Source organism: Peromyscus maniculatus, chromosome 7, assembly GCF_049852395.1.
Source record: "Peromyscus maniculatus bairdii isolate BWxNUB_F1_BW_parent chromosome 7, HU_Pman_BW_mat_3.1, whole genome shotgun sequence".
Classification (NCBI taxonomy): Eukaryota; Metazoa; Chordata; class Mammalia; order Rodentia; family Cricetidae; genus Peromyscus; species Peromyscus maniculatus.
Genome location: NC_134858.1, coordinates 81,393,021 through 81,410,447, shown reverse-complemented (window position 1 = coordinate 81,410,447; position 17,427 = coordinate 81,393,021). Strand labels below are relative to the sequence as shown.

The 17,427-nt window shown below is 33.2% G+C and overlaps 1 protein-coding gene and 1 long non-coding RNA gene across 13 annotated transcripts in view; one reads left to right on the top strand and one right to left on the bottom strand.

Moving 5' to 3' along the window:
• Phip (PHIP subunit of CUL4-Ring ligase complex) overlaps positions 1-17,427 on the bottom strand; it is a 126,592-nt gene that overhangs the window by 64,602 nt on the left and 44,563 nt on the right. For all 7 annotated transcript variants that reach the window (XR_013052864.1, XM_076576760.1, XM_076576761.1 and 4 more), the window contains 8 exons: positions 12,661-12,882; positions 12,265-12,365; positions 9,442-9,512; positions 7,713-7,813; positions 7,582-7,622; positions 6,546-6,644; positions 5,464-5,617; positions 4,921-5,055 (listed from right to left, as the gene is read on the bottom strand). Coding sequence is in view for 6 of the 7 variants with exons in the window: in XM_076576760.1 (XP_076432875.1) it covers positions 4,921-5,055; positions 5,464-5,617; positions 6,546-6,644; positions 7,582-7,622; positions 7,713-7,813; positions 9,442-9,512; positions 12,265-12,365; positions 12,661-12,882 (924 nt within the window). In the remaining variant the exon portion in view is untranslated. The remainder of the gene's footprint in view (positions 1-4,920; positions 5,056-5,463; positions 5,618-6,545; positions 6,645-7,581; positions 7,623-7,712; positions 7,814-9,441; positions 9,513-12,264; positions 12,366-12,660; positions 12,883-17,427) is intronic.
• LOC121830920 (uncharacterized) overlaps positions 1-17,427 on the top strand; it is a 114,901-nt gene that overhangs the window by 80,769 nt on the left and 16,705 nt on the right. For all 6 annotated transcript variants that reach the window (XR_013052867.1, XR_006074251.2, XR_013052868.1 and 3 more), the window contains one exon: positions 16,169-16,261. This is a non-coding gene — a long non-coding RNA (uncharacterized LOC121830920). The remainder of the gene's footprint in view (positions 1-16,168; positions 16,262-17,427) is intronic.

Sequence of the window (17,427 nt, the reverse complement as noted above, 5' to 3'; positions counted from 1 at the left end):
TATTGGCAGCCTCTACTCATTTGGAATGTTGCAAGGAGAAATACATTGTTCTGGATTAGTGGACACTGGAACATTTTTAAAAGACTCTTTAAGTAAAGAACGGTTAAGAGAACAATTATAAAAATAAAGAAAACTTTATTAAACAAAATCTCTTAATTGGAATCTACCCACGGAACAACAAAAGCAAAGCAGATTATCAAACTTAGTAAAAAAAAAAAAAAGCATTCGCTAATTAGACATACTGTATTTTCTTTAATTAAAATAAAAACCAGATAAGAAGTAACAAACTACAGCTTTGAATAACCTGACAAAATTAGAAAAATACAGAGTAAAAACCAGTGATGATTACGAGATGTGAAGAGCAACGAGATAAAGCGAGGGAGTAAAGACAAGAAAAATCTAGTAAAGGGCATGCAAATGCCACTCTGAGCACTGTTAACTTATTTCTTAATATATATACTACTTGTACAATCTATACATTTAATGTACACTAGCACTAAGAAATGTAAAAGAAATTTTAATCTATAAAATTAAAATCGATTTGTAAATTTGTTAATTCTTATTATACTGTATGACAGTTTAATGGAAAAAAGGGAGGACCAAAACCAACTCTTGTATTCCTTTTTTTTTTTTTTAAAGGCCCATTTAAGTTTCTAGTAAGCTTTAAACATACCTAATTCTTTCTAGGATTGTAAATGACACAAATTTTAGTACAAAGAGTATGCAGCACACATTTTCAAGTTATTCCAATAAACAACTACTTTTAAGTATTTAATTGGCATTTAGACACTGTAGTTTCAAAAAACTCTCAACAAAAGTAACAATTGTTTTATCCATGTCAATGCCAAGCAAAAACATGGGTTTTAAGCTATACATAATTGGTTTTGAGTATATATAATATACACTATATGCTTTAATAAACTGCCCAAATATATAGCATTTTTCCTTGATTACTTAGATTATGCAAGGGCTGTTCAAGCTGAAACATTAAGTACTAACATAGTTTCAAAACTTACTAGACAAGAATAAAGAACAAAGTCTAGAAACTCAGTAATTTTTTTGAGGAATAATGTCTTAATATGTTGTTGACTTCTTTAAATACTCTCTTTAGTTTCTTCTCTAGAAAAGGAAGAGGAAGAATAAATAGGAAAGCAGTGAGGGGAAGGAGAGGAATAAAGGTTGTTTTCTACAAATGTGATGAGACAAGAGAGTAGAGAAGGTGAGAGGAATGTGTTTTAGCCCTTCACTAAGCATATTACTTATTATAATCTTGTATAGTTCATAATTAACAGAAACAAACCCAGAGCCTGTCTGCCAACTGTTTTTAATCATTCTGGTCCTCTGAAAAGAAGTGCTAGCAATAAAAACAAGACGTTACCCCATTATTGTTTTCTGAAATACCATTAGCAGGCTGAGAATTCAGTTATATAACTTTGAAGTGAAATCAATTAGAAATTATTTTACCATAAAAGAAACTATGTGAATTCTTAATCCCAAACCTATTGTTTTGTTTACAAATTTCAATAGTCCTAAAAGCAAGAACCTTTGAAAAAGTCTTAGTTTAATAGAAAAGAATGCTTACTTAAATGCTGACTACATTGGTTCTTATTAAAATAGTCTCTTAATATATAGCTATTGAAGTTTTATTAAAATATGACTATCAAGTATGTACATTTAAAAATTTAACTTTTCACATGAAAAACTTTAATAATACAGGATTTACTTCTTAAGATTTTAAGAACAGACTTCTAGTTTTCCTAATTGGTAAAGTATAGAAAATCTTAAGCTATCCATAGCATTGAATTACTTTTTAAATTAATTTTATTATCTTTCAAAATTATAATATATATATTTAGACATGAATCCAATTATTCAGAAAACAGAGACTAATGCAGAAAACATATTCTAAAAATATGCTTAATACTAATGGATGGGTTACTGTAGACTGAGCCCAGTACCTTGTGCATGTTAGGTAAACATTTACTTCAGCATTGGAGCTACATTCCCAGCCCAGCCCTAAACATTTATTTTTAAGTATTTGTATATATTTTAAAAGACTCGTTCTTTTAAAGGCATAGTCTTATTTTCTAGCTGTTGGTCCAATTTACTTATTCATTTTATAATGAGTGAATTTACTCATTTTATAAGCTTCAATTTTTAAAATTCTTTAAAATACTATATAAGCATTCAGCATTTCTAAGACTAAACTAGAGTACTCTGAGGATTATTCATTCTCAAAATCTACAAAGGATTACTAGACATGACAACCAATGCTCACAAATATTTACAAATACCAACTGTGATTTAGGATGAGAAGTACAACACAACATCAGAGATTGCGTTAGGACTCATCAAAGCTTTGTTGTATTTAACAACTCTGATTAGTTACACAAAGCCAAACAGCTAAACTGAAGCCACAACTCAACACTGGTATGAGTGAACAGTAAGACCATCAGCTTCTATCTCATTCAAAGCTGTTTTTAATCTCTTATTAGCAGTGTTGGATGCTTTTTCTGCCATCAGCCCATTAAATAAAAAGAACAGGCAATGAAGTGAACAGAAAAGACCAAAAGAAGTATGGTAGTCACAGAATTGACAAAGACTGTGAAATAAAGATCACACAAGAGAAACTCAGAATTTTATCACTTTTAAATTATTACTCCTAGACACATCACTAGCTGGGTTTAACTGGTAGTTGTTACACAATGATACTGATAATTTCTCAGCTATTGCCCTGAATATATTTAATATTAAGAACACATTAGTAATAGTCTTATAAAACATGAAAATTTTATACTTAATGTGTGATCAAAGCAAAGCTGGTCAAAGTTTTGTAATGAACACTTTCTCCATGAAACTAGAAATAAAAATTTACCCTTCTTTATGAAAGGTTTTCATGGCTACAAATTTGTCGAGTTTGGTAAGTGTACTGAAATCAATTAAAAATCATTTAAAAATTAGAAACCACTAAAAACCATTAAAAAATAAAGTTAATCACTTGTTTTTAATGAGACAAAAGGTAGTATATACTCTCTCTTTGTAACAAGGATAATTTTTTTAGCTTGTTTTTCTCAGTTTGAAGATACTAATAATTACAGAAAATTTTAAACCAGCCATTAGGCTTTACTATTTATTGTACATAGAAAGAATAGGGGGAAAATATCTCCTTAACTGAAACTTAAACAAGCAAAATTATTTCCTTTTCTTTCTTTCTTTGCTTAAAAAATGTGGTCTCAAATAGCCTAGGCTGGTCTGGAACTCACTATGTAGCTAAAAATGCCCTTCAACTCTTAATTATCTTGATTTCATCTTCTAAGGGCTAAGATCACAAGTACAGACCACCACACACTGCTTCAAAAACAGATTTTATAGTAATTAAGATATGTTTACAATCAGATTTCTGGTTAATGAACTAATTTGCAATAGCAGAACCAGAAAAATCAATAAATCTAAAAGTGCTACAATTTTTAGGTCTGCTGAAATGGTGGAATGTTAATGTTCCAAACTTACCTGATGAGGGAAAATTCAGAATCAGTGTTTAATTGATTAATTGATTTAACTTAAAAACTACTCTTCATTTCTATAGCAGTGTAAAAACACTCTTTGGAAATGTAAATTACTGAGGGGAACCACTAATGTGCGCACAGTTAAGGACCAACTGAGAAATGATCAACTTCCTTATTCAACAGAGATGTTTACAAAAGGAGCAATCCAGAAATAAGAAGATAGAAAAGAGAAAAGTTACCACATCTATGAATTTACTTAAAAAAAAAAAAAAAAAAAAAACTCTACATAATCACAAAGGAAATCCATTCATCACTAACAACTAACCAAAATAATCATTTTTCATAAAAATGGGAATAGTACAATTTATGTACACTAAGGCTCATCCATGGTGAAAGCCAAAGTCAGTCACTTACTTCACTAATAAAACTTTTTACTGGTATGATCAATCAAGGATAGCATTCACTGTCATTCTATCTCCATAAGCAAAACATCTTACAAATAACTGGGGGATATGCATGCATGTGTGGCCCCAATGAATCGAAAACTACAGGCCTAGCACATGATGAGAAAGTACTATCATCAGCTATATTCCCAGGTTGAAAATGACTGATCTTATAAAGTAATTCTGATTTTTGTTATTTTGCTAATTATATCTTATGCCTTTTAAAGGATTTCTGCTTTTAAAAATCTAAACAGGTAAAAATAGTAGGAACATGTTTCTTTGTCTCCTCTCATTGTTGACTGGAACCTCAAATATAGAGGAACTAGTTTTTTATGTGACTGTACGGTCTAGTATTTAAAGGATCCTTTTTATTTCATACACTGGTGAAAGAGGAGGGCAGATGCTGATTAGCAAGCTATTTGTATAATCAAACCAATGATAATTTAAATGTTCAACAAAAATATGCCAAATTTACATAAGAACACAATGTGGAGGCAAAAGACATTGAGCCAAAATAAACACCTAGCACACTATCAATTTGACCAAAATTAAGAACTACATAATTCTTTGGCTTCAATTTTAAAATTAATATACTCTAATCAAATTATGTTGTACCAGAAAAAAAAAAAGAGAAAGCCAAACAAAATGCACCATGAAGATTTATTTATAATTTACCCACACTTGCTTTCCAAACACATTTTCTTCCCTATAACTTTATTTACATGACTTACTCATCAAAGTTTCATAGGTAAAATAAAACTAAGCCAGTTATCACAATACTCAGGCATTATAAAATGAACAACTAATTTTAAGTTTAGTATCTCAATAAATATATGACATAAATAATTCCTTATTTGTAGACAATTAAAGTCAAAATAAGGCATTAAAGTTTTAAAATGGATTTCGCTTGTGATATGTAGACTACCTCTATCAAAAATTCTCCATAGCTATTAAACAAGAAATGTAATTACCATGTTAAAATAAGATCGAACTTTGACTCCTCTTGCTAGATCCCACACTATCACGTTTCCATCATGACCAGCAGAAAAGAGAACTCTAGGATCAAATGGGTGTGGCTCGAGAACAAACACCTCATCTTCATGACCCTGAAATATTTTGAAGTAGCAAAGCAGTTATAAATACTTAAAATAATACAGGAGGATGACAATGGTTCTAGAAATCATTATTAAATTGGCTAAACTTTCAACTTTACCAATGCTTAAAAAATAATAGAACTGTGCTAATATAATAGCACTGTTCATGGCTTAGGTATTATTACTAATACTCAAGAATATAATTAATGCATTCCCATAACAACAAACACATAGAGCAATTTACAATGAATTTCCAAGTCAATCCTGCTTGCAATTTTTTAAAATCATTCCCAATTACCTATCAAGTTCAGTTACCCAATTAAGCAAGAGGTTTTAGACAACGTATTGGTTTTATTTTATTTTAGACTACATTCTAAAGTCAGCTTCAGTAATATCAGAAGTGTGGGTTTTGTTTCTCACCATTAGAACATGAATTAGTTGACCAGTGTATGAATTCCAAACTTTCAGAGTCATGTTATTAACTGCAGTTATAACTGTGTTGTCATGTCGATCCCAAGCTACCATAGTTACTTTCATTTTTGTGATTTTGTCTTCTATCCCTTGTAGATTTTGGCTGAAAAGGACAAATTTATTGTTTACACTGACATTATTAAAATAGAAGACAAAGATAAAATGTGTTTTTATTTACACTTTATAGTTATTAACATGAGTAATTATTATAATTACTGAAAACAGTTAAACTGACAAAATGGCAGAAGTTATTACATGGATTAGGAAATCCAAGATTTCTAGGATTATGGCATCCATAAGCCATTGGGAACAGAGACCCTGGGGAAAATGCAACTGCTTTACCTATCTATGGTCCAGCTGCTTTATACCATACTGCTCATTGTCCCACCTTTTACTGTTGCTACCATTCTATCCTAACTGCACTGTTCTCTCATCTACTGAGACAACTAAACATAAACACAAGTAGAGAGAAATAATCAAAACAGTTACAACATGGATTATAATTTTTCTTGGCTGAAGAAAGCCACTGGGTAAAAAAAAGTCATCTTTTTGGGAGCCTTAGTTGGTAGGGTACTTGCTTAATAACATGCAGGAAGATTTGGGGCAATAAATAAGCACTGCAATAAAACCATGGGTGGTGCCACCTGCCTAGAATTACAGCAACAGAAGGTAGAGTGATGGAGGCAGGTGGATCAGGAATCCAGTGCCATCTCTGACTACAAAGTAGGTTCAAATCAACCCAGTACATGAGATCAAGTCTCAAAAACAAACAAAAACCAGACATGAAATATAAGATACTTGGGTTGCAAACATTTTCATCTCCTTAATAAAACTGAACTAAAAAATTAATTCAGTAGGTGTTAATATTCAGGGCAATGAGACAGTTCACAAAAATCAACACTATTCACCTCCAAAATTACTTCTAATTATTGAAGAAAAATAATGATCTTAACATGGTATACAACTTTATAAGCGAAGGTCATTCCAATCTGCAACATTTTAATAATCAATAAATCAAGCTCATCTCTTACCCTGCTGGACGAGTAGCCATATCTAACAAAATGCTTTTCCATTCTCTTCGTTTAAATTGCCAAATACGTGCTGTCCCATCACGACTACCACTCACAAACCTGTAAAAAAAAAAAAACAAAAAACAAAAAACAAACAAACAAAAAAAAAACAGTCCAATCCTTCAAGGGCGAGTAAGGATCATCAAAATGTACTTTTCCCAAAATTCTCTTTTTAAAGGACATCTTTATTTATAAAATATTCCAATATAATAAAAATGATTATCTCTGTCTCCATAAATCTAAGAACTCCCAAAACTTTATGAGCTTATAAGACCATTTTAATAGGTCATCAACAAGCTAATAAAAATACTCAAAATGATTTAAGACCACTTAACAAACAGAATTATATTTTCCAATGGGAAAAAAATTGTTCTTCAGTATCAAAGATCTTGATTTGTTCTATCCAAGATACCAAGAAGTAGCTTCATTTTCTTTTAAATCCAGAACAGGAGAATATTTACAGAAAGCCATCTTTTTAAAACCTAAGAATGTCTCAAATGTAATGTGATCAATTTCCAGTTTATATCAAAGGCTTCTCTTCTGATAGACAGGAAAGACATATGTATGGATAAAAACAAAAGAAAACAACAATAAAAAACCCTCCTGTTAGAAAAATATCCAGGCTGGGCGGTGGTGGCGCACGCCTTTAATCCCAGCACTCGGGAGGCAGAGGCAGGCAGATCTCTGTGAGTTCGAGGCCAGCCTGGGCTACCAAGTGAGTTCCAGGAAAGGCGCAAAGCTACATAGAGAAACCCTGTCTCGAAAAACCAAAAAAAAAAAAAAAAAAGAAAGAAAGAAAGGAAAAGAAAAAAGAAAAATATCCAAATAACTAACACTGTGGCAAATTGCGTAAGGCGGCTTTATTTTTTTTCTTCAAAAATGAATAACTGCTACACAACTTGAAATCTGACTACAATTATCTTTATCTTCTAACTTTAAAGTTTCAATCAAATTAAACAAACTGAAGTTGCAATTAAATTAGACAAATATATTTTACCTGCTACTAGTGTTGGAAAACTGGATACTATCAACTTTGTCCTGTACAAAGAGAAAAACATACAGCAAAAGCTGAATACAAACTTGATTCACTGAAGACCGTACCCATCTAGAGCCTTCACCAATACTCACAGTATGAAACTCCAATTCTGATATTTTCTCTGGTTGACCTGATCCAAAAAAATAAACTCTAATAATATGGTCAGTGCTTCCAGTGGCCAAAAACATTCCACCTATGAAGAACAAGAGCACACTTTTATAAATAAAACACAACTTCCATGTGATACGACTAACTTTGCTGAGTCTTCTTTGTCCACTTACGCACCTATCACATTTTACCCTACTTTGCCAACTCACTCAGTAATGTGCCCACACCAACTCTGCAATACTATGAGCCTGTTCCCAAAGTTCACTTACGTGAGCATACTATAGCATATAAATTTTACTTTAAAAATCACTATTTGTATGATAATTTTATTCATCTTGAGAGCAATACTCTAACACAAGTGTTAGACACACTGATTCCACTTAATGGGCCCTTAAAAACAACACTGTAGCTTTAGAAAAAAGAGCATGAATCCACAGCATGGAAAAAACAAACTTCCTATGGAGAACCTAGGTTTGTCTTGATGGCAGCAGCAGACGCAATGGTGTCTACTCCTTTACCCTCAGTCAATACTGCTACCTACAACTACCTAATAAAGAAAGGTAGATAAAAACGGTGGGAGGGGCCGGGCGTTGGTGGCGCACGCCTTTAATCCCAGCACTCGGGAGGCAGAGCCAGGCGGATCTCTGTGAGTTCGAGGCTAGCCTGGACTACCAAGTGAGTCCCAGGAAAGGCACAAAGCTACACAGAGAAACCCTGTCTCAAAAAAAAAACCAAAAAAAAAAAAAAAAACAAAAAACAAAAAACAAAAAAAAAAAAAAAAAAAAAAAAAAAAAAAAACGGTGGGAGGATTATTCTTTCCAGGTCTGTGAAGAATTGTGTTGGTATTTTGATGGGATTGCATTGAATCTGTAAATTGCTTTTGGTAAAATTGCCATTTTTACTATGTTAGTCCTGCCTATCCATGAGCATGGGAGATCTTTCCATTTTCTGACATCTTCTTCAATTTCTTTTTTCAGGGACTTAAAGTTCTTGTCATATAGGTCCTTCACTTGCTTGGTTAGTGTTACCCCAAGGTATTTTATGTCATTTGTGGCTATTGCTGAGGGGAAGGGGAGAGGGGTGGGAGGGGAGAGAACAACAGAATCCGTGGCTGATATGTAGAACTGAATTATATTGTAAAATTAAATTAAATTAAATTAAATTAAAAACGGTGGGAGGAACAGATACTGGGAACATTACATATCAATCTATTCACCCTCATTTTCTTTATTAATTCACTTTAAATACCTAGGTCATAAAACCTTCTGGTAATCATTTAAAATGCTACTGCAGAAGCTTAATTAGAACAAGGCTCTGGAACAAAATAAATACATCATTTTTTAAAATTTTTATTGATTTTATGGAACATCTTCAAAACCCATGAAAACAAACCAGCTTTAAAATACCTTATCTGCAATGAGACAGTCAGTATAAAGTTCATTCTTTAATCAGTCAATTTTGAAATCACTTATTCGTTCCTAATAGAGAAGCATGGCATTCATGTGATTATATACACTAAATTCCAGCAAAGTTCAAATTATCAAAACTCAAATTGCCTAATTTGATTTTCATTCTTTTTTGCTTATTATCTCTAGTATATGTATAGGAATACAATATATGCTGCAGCAGAAAATACTTTTATAATTTTATCTCTGAGAGGTGTTTTCTAATGCACAATTTTAAGTTGAAATTTAAAAGGGTAAACAATCATACCAGCACTGAATGAAGAACAGATCATCTGAACTCCAGGCCGAGGGCGCTCTGTAAATTTTGTAGGTCTTGGACTTTAATGAAAAAGAAAAAAATCATTAAAAAAAAAATCGTTATGAAACACAATAAATAATCCCATTATTGATCTTGGGAAAAACTTAAATAAGTAACATATGGCTATCTTCCTAAAAACATCAAAAAAATCAAAACATTATCAGCAGACCTGTAAAATTCTAGAGATAAATTCCATAGTACATTCCCATACATATATCCATTAGTACATGGAACAATCCTAAAGTCACTATCATTCTAGAAGTGAATCATACCCACTTTTGATCAACTTCAACAAATTTCATATAATAGAATAGCAACATACAAATATATAAGAAAATAAATTAACTCCAAAAATGAACGCATTGACAAAAGAAGGTTACCTCTGTAGTTTATATGCATTATATGACACTGTTAATTGAGCTTTTCCTTTCTGTTTAAAGTTATATGTATTGCAGAATGTATGTGTGTGGCAGCCAGAAGCTGACAACATGTGTCTTTCTCAATGACTCCACCTCATTTTTGAGACAAAGTCTGCTAATACATTAGATCTCACAGATTGGCTAACCTACATAGCCAGCAAGCCCTTGGATCCTACCTATCTCTGCTCCCCTACTGTTCCCTAGTCCCTGAGGTAACAGACGTGCTTTTATGTCCAGTTTTTTACAGGATTTTCATGCCTGCATAGCAAGCACTTGACCAACAGGGCCATCTCCCCAGCTCTTGTTCACCTTCTAATAGAACATGATAAAATAGTCTTCCAAAGCACAAGAATTTATCCTTTATACTAAAGTAAATCTGAAGGCAATGTGACTCATGTCAACAATAAAATTCCTTCAAATAGAATGATCAACATAAAATAGATTATATTCAACTATATTTATATTAGTTATAGCAACACTATAGATGTTTCAGATTACTATTTTCGACAAGTTTAAATGTTATAACTACGCTGAAAAAAACCAAACATTATAGATTTTAAATATGACAATAGTTCTAATGCATGTAGCAATGTACATATAATGCTATGATATATTAATTTCATTTAAAACCCTATTTTTACCTATTTTTTTAATCAGAGAAGAAAATGAAGTAATAATTAGGGCTGTGTGTTATAGTACGCTAATTTTATTAATACACAACACTAAAATTTGAGCAGTTTTCAGTTTGTGATCATTTAAGAAAAGATAATACAAATAAATGATCTTTAATCCCAGCCCTTAGGAGGCTGAAGAAGGATGACTACTCAAAGATGAGGCCAGCCTGGGTTCCATGATGAGTTCAGGTCAACATGGGTTACAATGTAAGAACCAATTAAAAAAATGGCACATAAAGCAAAGTACTACCTGGAACTAATTTTTTTCAGAAGTGGTTTCAGCTATGAGAAAACCATTTTACCTTTCTTTACTTTGGTGTCCTTAATCAAAAGATTAACTCTTCTGCCACCCTGATTTGATAAACTAAAATTGAAAAAAATTTAGATGTATTTATTTTATTTGTATGAGTGTTCTGCCTGTTACGTATGTATGTTCATTATGTCAAGTGTGTGCCTGATGTTTGTAAAGGTCAGAACTGGGCATCAGATTCCCTGAAACTGGAGTTCTAAGAGTTCTTAATTGCTGATCCATCTTTCCACCTCTGCAAACCAAGACTGCAAACAAATACAGGGGAAAGCAACACTGTGAAGTGCTGCTGTAGAGTATTTGTATCTAACTTAATGTAGCATAATGAAACTTCATCTGTTTTCCTAAATCTAAAATAAAGGCTAATGTTTACAGACTTAGTAATGCAATTTAAATTATTCTAAATAGCATTAGCGGACAGCCTTGTCTTGTTCCTGAATTTAGTGGTATCGCTTTGAGTTTCTCTCCATTTAATTTGATGTTTTGCTGTTGGCTTGCTATAAATTGCTTTTATTATGTTTAGAAATGTTCCTTGTATTCCTGATCTTTCTAAGACCTTTATCATGAAGGGTGTTGGATTTTGTCAAAGGCTTTTTCAGCATCTAAGGAGATGATCATGTGGTTTTTTTCTTTCAGTTTGTTTATATGGTGTATTACATTGACTGATTTTCGTATGTTGAATTCAGGAACAAGACAAGGCTGTCCACTCTCCCCATATTTATTCAATATAGTACTAGAAGTTCTAGCTAGAGTAATAAGACAACAAAAAGAGATCAAAGGGATACAAATTGGCAAGGAAGAAGTCAAACTTTCACTATTTGCAGATGATATGATAGTATATATAAGTGACCCCAAAAACTCTACCAGGGAACTCCTACAGCTGATAAACTCCTTCAGTAAAGTGGCAGGATACAAGATCAACTCAAAAAAATCAGTAGCCCTCCTATACACAAATAATAAAAGGGCCGAGAAAGAAGTCAGAGAAACATCACCCTTTACAATAGCCACAAATAATATAAAATACCTTGGGATAACACTAAATAGCATTAGCAACGCTAATATGTTCTCAGCATAAAATTAAGCTACTGAGACAAAATTATACAGCCCACAGAAAGACATAGCAATAAAACATATCCTTTAAGGAAACAACTGGGCTCAAGACAAAGATAACTAACATCAATAAGTATGAGGGGAAAAAAATTAAAGCATGAAAAAAATGGTGAGGCATAAAACTGAAAGAAATTAGTGAAAAACCAAAGCTTATTTCTGTTATTTAATCCAGTAAAAAATTAAATATATTCCCTTTGTTGGTTATCTTTTAAACTTTCAACAATTAAACACACTTATTTTATGGAATAAAATAGCAACTGACTTTATTTTAAGAGTTCCAGCATCCCAAAGCCAAAAGCAAATAGTGCCGTCTGCCCCAGTAGAAGACAGGTATCTCTTTGAGCCACTGCACAATGGTGAGAACTGAAAAGCAATAATAGGGAAAACAGTCTTTACAAGAACAAAGACAGTCCAAATAATGAAACTCTCCTTTAAAAAGCAAATTAATAGAAACTAATAGTAACCAGAAACATAGAATTAATTAAATTCATGATTGCTATGACATAACAAGTCCATACAATTCATAAAGCAGGAATACTTTTCTGTTTTAAACCTTGGATACTATATTGTAAAAGTGACTTCATAAAACTTAATTGAATCTTAATTAAAATTTAAATTTTTAAATCAAAAAAGGTTTCCTAGAGTTTAAAACAATTACCTGTAGTGATGTAATGGATGCACTGTGTCCCTGAAGAACAGCCAAAGGTGCACAAGTTCGAAGACACCAGACTCGGATCATTTTATCACAACTTCCAGCTGCTATCATAGTATTCTCATAGTTAACAGCCATGTCTGAGATTTCAGCAGCATGTCCTCTTAAAGTAGCTAGCAATCTCCCATCATCTGTGGCCCAGATTTTCACAAGGCAATCATCAGAACCCTTGAAAGGAGAATAGACACATTGACAGAATTAACCCTATAAATAATAATTCAAATTGTAATATTAAAAAATGAGTTATGTCCATATATCAACAATTACATGGCAGGCATTGAAAACTAGAAAATCTTAAGAACTATTCTTCTTCCTAAATTCCTTATTTTATTAAGCCATTCAAGAATTAAAATCTGTGTAACCATAAGCAAACAAGAGAAGATATAGGTAATAACTAACATGCATCAATGGTCCCCACCCACCATCTACAATTAATTACCTCTACCTCCAATCTTACTACCTCCAATCTTACAAAGAAATTTGAATTTCTGCAGTAATAATATCAAATCTAACTGCAAAACAATTATATTATACATTGGTTCCTAATATCATATATGTCATTTTGCTATACAAAACTAAAAGTATGGTAATCTGGAGAAGCTTCTAGAAAGCTGAAAGTGTAACAAACAAGTTTATTATTATTGACATTCAGCTAAAATTTGTGACACTGGCTAAAATCGTTCTTCAGAAAAAAAAGGCTTAGCTCTTTGAAGCCAATAAACATATAAAATTTTAGTTTAGCTTAAATGCAGTAAGAAATTTTTAAGGAAAGTGTTCCTCATTAATTCTTCATCTGGAATATTACAATTTCACATTCCAAAACAGAGATGAGAACTTCTGGGTTCTCTTTTTATCTTTTAATATGAAAATCTCAAATATTTAAAACAGTATAAATCATGTCATTAATCCTCATATAATGATCCTAGAAACTCAAAACTATAAGTTAAAATAGAAAACAAATACTTTTAAAATTACTGAGTGTCTGGCAGGATCTAGTTTCACTATGGTTTCATGTAACCATTCTTCTAAGATCTTCAATCTAACGCAAATAAAAAAACAACAAAAAACCCAAACCTCTAGATCTAAACAGAATCTACTAAGGCAAACAACTCACAGAAGTTTTCTGCTTCACACTAATAAAACAAAGATATGACATGTACAATAATGACATAGAGTAGTGGAAGTCAGACAATGTCTATTAATTCATACTCTGCCAACACTACCTGACACATTGCCCACTTAAATACAAACTAGTTGTGGTTGAGTCCTGAAGCAAACTAGAAAAGTTACTAAGTAGCAAGCAGTCTGCACACTAACTTAGAATATGAAGTAATGATGTGAAAATGAAGAAATAAGATGATCTATAATAGACATCAAGCAGGGCAGTACCAGGACAAGATGTATTTTTCAAAGAGTACTTTGTCATCAGTGTGAATGAGGCTAGAAAACAGGAAATCAGTTCAGAGCTGGTAAAACAGTTAACCGTAAAAAGAATAAATTGTTACTAGAGAAGTCAAGATAGTAAAAAAGCAATACAGTAAGTTGTTACTAGAGCAGAAGATTAGAAAAGATCAAGAGGAGGACTAACAGGGATAAGAATCCATCTGCACATCTGTGGTAAGTGAAGTCAAAACAGCACTCTGACTTCTGAAAACAAAGTCTATCCCACCACCTAGCACAAGTACTTGCTAAACATAAAAAGACTTTATTTTCACAACACTCATTTAATTAAATTCTCTTAATTCCATAAATTGAGTAAACCATTCACTCCAGTCGTTTAGATTCAGTTCCAAAATTGAAGGCAAAGCAATGTCACCACTCTCCATTATCTATTTCAATAAACAAGTATATTCAGAACAAACACATGTACACAAAACATGTACAGCCTCTTTCCATAAACAAGATGTAACAACTAATTACAAGGCACTGGCACTGCATTAGCTATTGTTAAGTAATGCAGAGATGACTTAAGGTACAAGGTAAGAGACACAGGTTGTGTACAAATTATATGCAATTTTTTATATATGCAACTTGAACAACCACAGAGCCCGGATAGCCACAAAGGACCTGGAATCAACTCCTCCAAAATAACTGACTGACTGACTGTATTTGGTTCTGACTTGTATTTATTACAAAAATGGAATTTTACACTAAACATTCATATAACACAAGACAAAAGCAAAATGTGTATAACTCTGCTTCCAAATACTAGTGTCACTCACTGTTCAGAGGAATCTAAATGAGAATTTGCTTTATACTCCATTACAATTGTTTCCCATGTTAACAAACTATGGACACTTTTATCTTTCTGATAAAAATGTCAGCTTTAACAAACAATAAAAATGGCAACTCGTGCTCCCTCCAGCCACTTCTCACAAATTAAATTTAATCCTATTGTATTCCTGAACTTATTATTTAATAATTGTACCAACTAAATACTAACTTTATTATTCTCCCCTATTCCAACGAGTGCCAATAATAGAACTAATGTATATTTCTGCTTATGTATTTAATATTCCAAGTAACCTTTTTTTCCCTCCTATTACATAACAGAACTTTTAATCAACTACTTAAGGAAATCTATACTATACTACTAAAAAACCTATTCTTGCTCCTATGGAACTCTTTGCAGAATTTCAAACAGAACACTAAGTATAACTAAGCAAATTTTACCTCATGCTTTATTACTTTTGATCAGTAATTTTTAAAGGAAATTTGAAAGAAAAAATCAACTAAATTCTTTTAAAATAACTGTAAAAATTATAAGCACAAAAAACAATTAACCAGAAAGGAAAATAGAATATTGAGAAAACATTTTTTTAAACATTCATGGGTGTTGTCTGTATGTATGTTTATATACCATATTCATGCAGTGCCAGCAGAGGCTAGAAAGAGCATCCTGTTTTCTGGGACTGGAGTTACAGGGAGTTGTTATCTCCATGTGGGTGCTGTGAATCAAACCCAGAATATCTGGAAGCTCAACCAATGCTTTCAAGCACTAAACCATCCCTCCAGCTCTGAAAAAAAAGTATTTCTAAAAGGAAAATAAACTATGTAGGATAACACATTGTGACCTGTGTAATCTCAACATGTGGAAGACAGAAGATGAGCTCAAGGTCATCCCTGGCTAAGTTTGAGGCTAACTCAGGCTTCAGGAAAACACAAAAACAAAGCAAAGGGGACTGGAGAGATTATTAGGCAGTTAAGAGCACTTGCTACTCTTGTAGAGGAGCAGGTTTGGTTCCCAGTAGCCACATGGTGGCTCATACTGTCGCTAACTCTAGTTCTAAGGGCTCTGACACTTTCTGAACTCCATGGCACCAGGCACGCACGTAGGCACATACATACAAGCCAGCAGAAACACTCATACATTAAAAAAAAAAAAGACCAAACTGAAAGTATAGATGCATAAATGCACTATAAATTGTTTTATTTATCTACTGTTGCTCACTAGGTATTAAACCAGTGCACTGAATCCAAGAAAAGTACATCACTGCTGAATTACAGCTTCAATACCTTACACATGTGTTTTACATAACTGTGAAAGGTAAGTTGAAAACTGACTAAAAATTATTCTTTAAAGAGATCAAACTGTTGATTAGAATTTAAACAAGCTTTCTTTCCTTGAGCCTAACTGCAGCACCACAAATGATACTGAGGTTAACGATAAATCAAAGAGTAAGACATCAGACTCTAATAAAAGAAAAATGTTAAAATCATATTGGGTATTAAAAAGAACAATGTTATATGAATGATGAAAAGGTTCAATATCAACATGGTATATATTTAAGATATATAAAGGAAAGAGACATCCATGTGAAGGAGAATCAGAAAAAAGACTAGACTCTATTCTCAAGAATCTAAAGTCCTATCCTCACATCAAAGTTAGTTGCTGGTTTTGGTGAGATAGTAATTCCTCCAGGTGGATAGAAATCTCATGTTTCACTCGAAGTGATGGGCAGCAACTGGCTACCGCTTGAGGGAGAGCCTATCACTAAAGACTGAACTACAGTAAGAGCCTGAGATCAAGGTTGGGAAGTCACAAATTGGCCTATTCAGCCACTGAATGATGAAAGGCTCAGGGAAATTGTTGTGGAGAGGTGGACAGTGAAAAACCAAAGGGCATAGATGACAAGAGGCTAGGTGGAGGACAAGAAATGTGTCAAAAATATCCTGCCCTTGGTAGCTAACAACAGATCTGACCAACTGAGAAAACTCGAGAGTTTGAGAGGACTCAGCCTGAGGACAGTAAGGATCAACCTCTGCATCCATGTAGCCGAAGACAGCAAGCAGATCAACCTCTGCATCCATGTAGCTGAAGACAGCAAGCAGATCAATCTCTGCAGCCATGCATCTATGCCTAACTGCTACAGAACCTAAAAACTCCAGGAGTTCTTGAAAAAGCAGGAAGGCAGATCTGCCTCACGGTTTGGTCCCTTGTCACACTCCTAATAGGCTTGGAAAAGATCTGCCAGATAAAACAGCCACACCAGCTGTAATGATCTGGGGAGTGTCAGGAGGTTCAGAGAACCAGGCCAGTCTTCAGACTGCAAAGCTCAGTATGTCCAGAAAAGGCCCCTGGTAGGGAGGGAGGGAGGTAGGGAGGTAGGGAGGTAGGGAGGTAGGGAGGTAGGGAGGTAGGGAGGTAGGGAGGTAGGGAGGTAGGGAGGTAGGGAGGGAGAGAGGGAGAGAGGGAGAGAGGGAGAGAGGGAG